The sequence below is a fragment of the Protobothrops mucrosquamatus genome, unplaced genomic scaffold (genome assembly GCF_001527695.2).
Source record: "Protobothrops mucrosquamatus isolate PMUCROS unplaced genomic scaffold, P.Mucros_1.0 scaffold12859, whole genome shotgun sequence".
NCBI lineage: Eukaryota > Metazoa > Chordata > Lepidosauria > Squamata > Viperidae > Protobothrops > Protobothrops mucrosquamatus.
In genome coordinates, this window is record NW_015398634.1 from 667 (window position 1) to 3,837 (window position 3,171).

Below are 3,171 nucleotides of genomic sequence, written 5' to 3' on the forward strand. Positions count from 1 at the left end.
ATTCTATTCTATTCTATTATTATTTTAATTCCATTCCATTCTATTCCAACCATGTTTTGACTCCTTTTTGGAAGGCCAAGAGAGTGGGGACCAGTCTCACCTTCGGGGGGGAGGGTAGAATATTCCAGAGGGCTGGGGCAATGGCAGTCCCCGTTCTTTTCTGTTTCTTTTGCATCATAACTTTTTTCCCTTCCCTAATTCATTTATCTACCCGACGGAGAGACCGCCCACCTCGCTCACAGAGAGAGTCTAATATCATGAACACAAAACAAAGGACTCACTTTATGATTCGAAGTGTTGTATGTACTTCGGGCAGTTCCGATATTCCAGCCGGTCTCTTCTGCCCGGATGACCTCAGAGACAGGATCCTGGAACTGCAAAGCATCTTCACTGTTTCTCCCTGTCCTTTTTCCCTCAAGAGAGACGTACCCATTGTCGGTTTCCGTGGATTTGTCTATGGAGTTCTTTGCTTTCTTTGCTCTAGAGGCCAACCAAACACACGAAATAATTATTGTTTAGCTGAAGACTTCTTCCTGATCCCATTTCCCAAACTGATTTAAGGCAAAGAAGAAGAAAAAAAGGCAAAAATAGAATTCTTAGGATATAAGCTGATAATGTATTTTAAACTTACAAACTATTACAAATTAATGATTGATTTAGGATATACAAACCTATCTGTCAAAGTCGAAACGAGGTGGTTTGGAGGCAATAATTACTTTAGGCCTAAATTTATGCCTACATACACGCAGGAAATCTTTAATCCAGGGGTCTTCAAACTTGGCCTTTTGATGACTTGTAGACTTCAACTCCCAGAATTCCTCAGCCAGCGTAGATACAAGTCCACAAGTCATAAGACCCCTGACATAATGTGAGGGGGAAATAAAGCTAACTCAGAAAGAGCTAAAATGGTGTTTCTCAACCTCGGCCATTTTAAGAAGTGTGGACTTCAACTCCCAGAATTCCTCAGCCAGCGTGCCTGGCTGAGGAATTCTGGGAATTGAAGTCCACAAATCATAAAAGGGCCCAAAGTTACCCAGCCTGCTTTTGTGCTTCAGGTGGGACTAGAACTCAGTCACCTGGTGACGGGCCCAAAGTCACCAACTGGCTTTCGTGGCTAAGGCAAAACTAGAACTCACCGTCTACTGGTGACTGGCCCAAAGTCACCCAGCTGGCTTTCACGGCTAAAGTAGGACTAGAACTCACCATCTCCTGGTGATTGGGCGAGTCATGGCTAGGGCGGGACAGGAACTCAAGAGTCTCCTGCTTCCTAGCCCGATGCCTTAATCACTATATCAACTGTTTATCTTGCTTGTTGGAATTAAAGGAAGTTTCCTAGAAACTTTCCTAATTTAACAGGAAGTGCACCAGAGCCAAATAAAAAACTCAGCTGAAAAATGATGAGCAGATTTAGAACAGAATCTATTTTTTTTCCATGGACTTCGGGCATCTGTGACCTCAATTTTCCCCTACTGGCTTCCAGGGTTGACAGATGCTAAAGCAGGGGTAGTCAACCTTGGCTCTTTTATGACTTGTGGACTTCAACTCCCAGAATTCCTGAGCCAGCTAAGCTGGCTCAGGAATTCTGGGAATTGAAGTCCACGGCCAAGGTTGACTACCCCTGTGCTAAAGGGTGGAAAACGAAGTTGCAGGTGCTCAAAAACCTGGGACAGGATGACAGAGAAAGGGAACAGTGCCTCCTTTACGATAAACCAAGGCCTGAATAAAATATACCAACCCTGATAAAAAGGAAGTAGCGTGCCAGAGTTCCTTGAAGACAGAGCAAAGGCTGTAAGAGCTGCTGGTGCCGTAACTCTGGACGGTTCCTTCCTGAGTGTTGTCGGTCGTGCTAGAGCCATCCCCTTCACGATGCACTTCCAAGTGGGCTGCTTTCCTTAATTTCCTTCATCAGAAGAAATCGGAAAATGGGAGACATTTGGTAAAAGTAATTCACGAGCACCAAAATATGGACAGAGTTACCCGTCAGCGTATTTAAAGCTGAAGCGGCTTTGTTGATTTAAACGCGACCAATTACGTTTTCATTTCATTTGGGTCAGGCACGAAGAATCAGGACCACGCGTCACGTTCTGGCTAAGTTGATGTATTGCTCAAGCCTGTGCACATGAAACTAATAGTCAGCCCTAAACTGGTTTCTAGATAAGAGTTAACATAATTCAAGACAGGTTGGCGATGTGTAGATTCCAGGCTGATTCCTCTCTTGACTCCACCCTTAGGCTCTGCCTGTTCTGTCCCAGCCTATGGCCGTCCTTCTTAAAGGCACAAGGACAAAACCCCTGTTGAGAAAATAGGCTGGAGACTCAAAAGAAAACAAACCCCTTTTAATATGGGTAACAAACCTGCCAAATAGGTTTGTGCGTGATCACAAACGGTCTAAATCCAAGCCCTCGAATTTCGTGGTCTCTTATCTAGCGCAAATTTAGCGTTGGGTTTTTGTACATAGGCCGGAGCAATGCATCATCTTAACTTGAATTTTAACACGGGACCGCGTGTTAAAATTCAATAATACAGACGTTCAATTGTTTTGTGGTCACACCCCACAAAAGTACCTCCTCCTTCTCCCTCCGGTGTTTGCGGATGATTTGGGGGTCCTCGTGGAGACAATCTGGCAGTGCACAGTTCCCAGAAGCAACATGAGCCATGCTGGGCCGATGACTTCCGTCAGAGGTATGTGGTGTGGGCTTTCTATCGTAAAGAAGAGTATGACTGCCGCCACTGTTGGAAAGAAGAAAAGAGGATACAAATGGCGTAGCAATTCATGGTTAAACCAGAGAAAAGCAGCTCATTAATCAGAAGATGACTTCCTGGAAGTCAGAAATGGATCACGGTCCACAGAAAACCTTCCCACTCATTCCTATCTCCGGGCGGAGGAGATTTAAGCAGGCATGTCAGTCTTTTGCTGAAATCAAGGTATCTAACCATTCTTAATTCGTCTGGATGCCGTTCTCTAAATAAAGTGAAAACCCCTTTAAAATATATATATATCTCTGCAGTACGGTAGAACTTGTTACCTATCCAGTATCATCCTATATAATAATAATAATAATAATAATAATAATAATAATAATAATAATAATAATAATAATAATAATAATAATAATAATAATAATAATAATAATAATAATAATAAAGTTGGAAGGGACCTTGGAGGTCATC

The 3,171-nt window shown here is 43.0% G+C and overlaps 1 protein-coding gene across 1 annotated transcript in view; it reads right to left on the bottom strand.

Moving 5' to 3' along the window:
• Positions 1–240: 240 nt before the first annotated feature.
• Positions 241–3,171, bottom strand: part of LOC107301452 (putative homeodomain transcription factor 2) — a gene marked incomplete at both ends in the record, with an annotated part of 4,335 nt that continues 1,404 nt past the window's right edge. The window contains 3 exons of the mRNA XM_015830675.1: positions 241–480; positions 1,736–1,900; positions 2,565–2,730. Of these exons, the coding sequence (XP_015686161.1) occupies positions 241–480; positions 1,736–1,900; positions 2,565–2,730 (571 nt within the window). The remainder of the gene's footprint in view (positions 481–1,735; positions 1,901–2,564; positions 2,731–3,171) is intronic.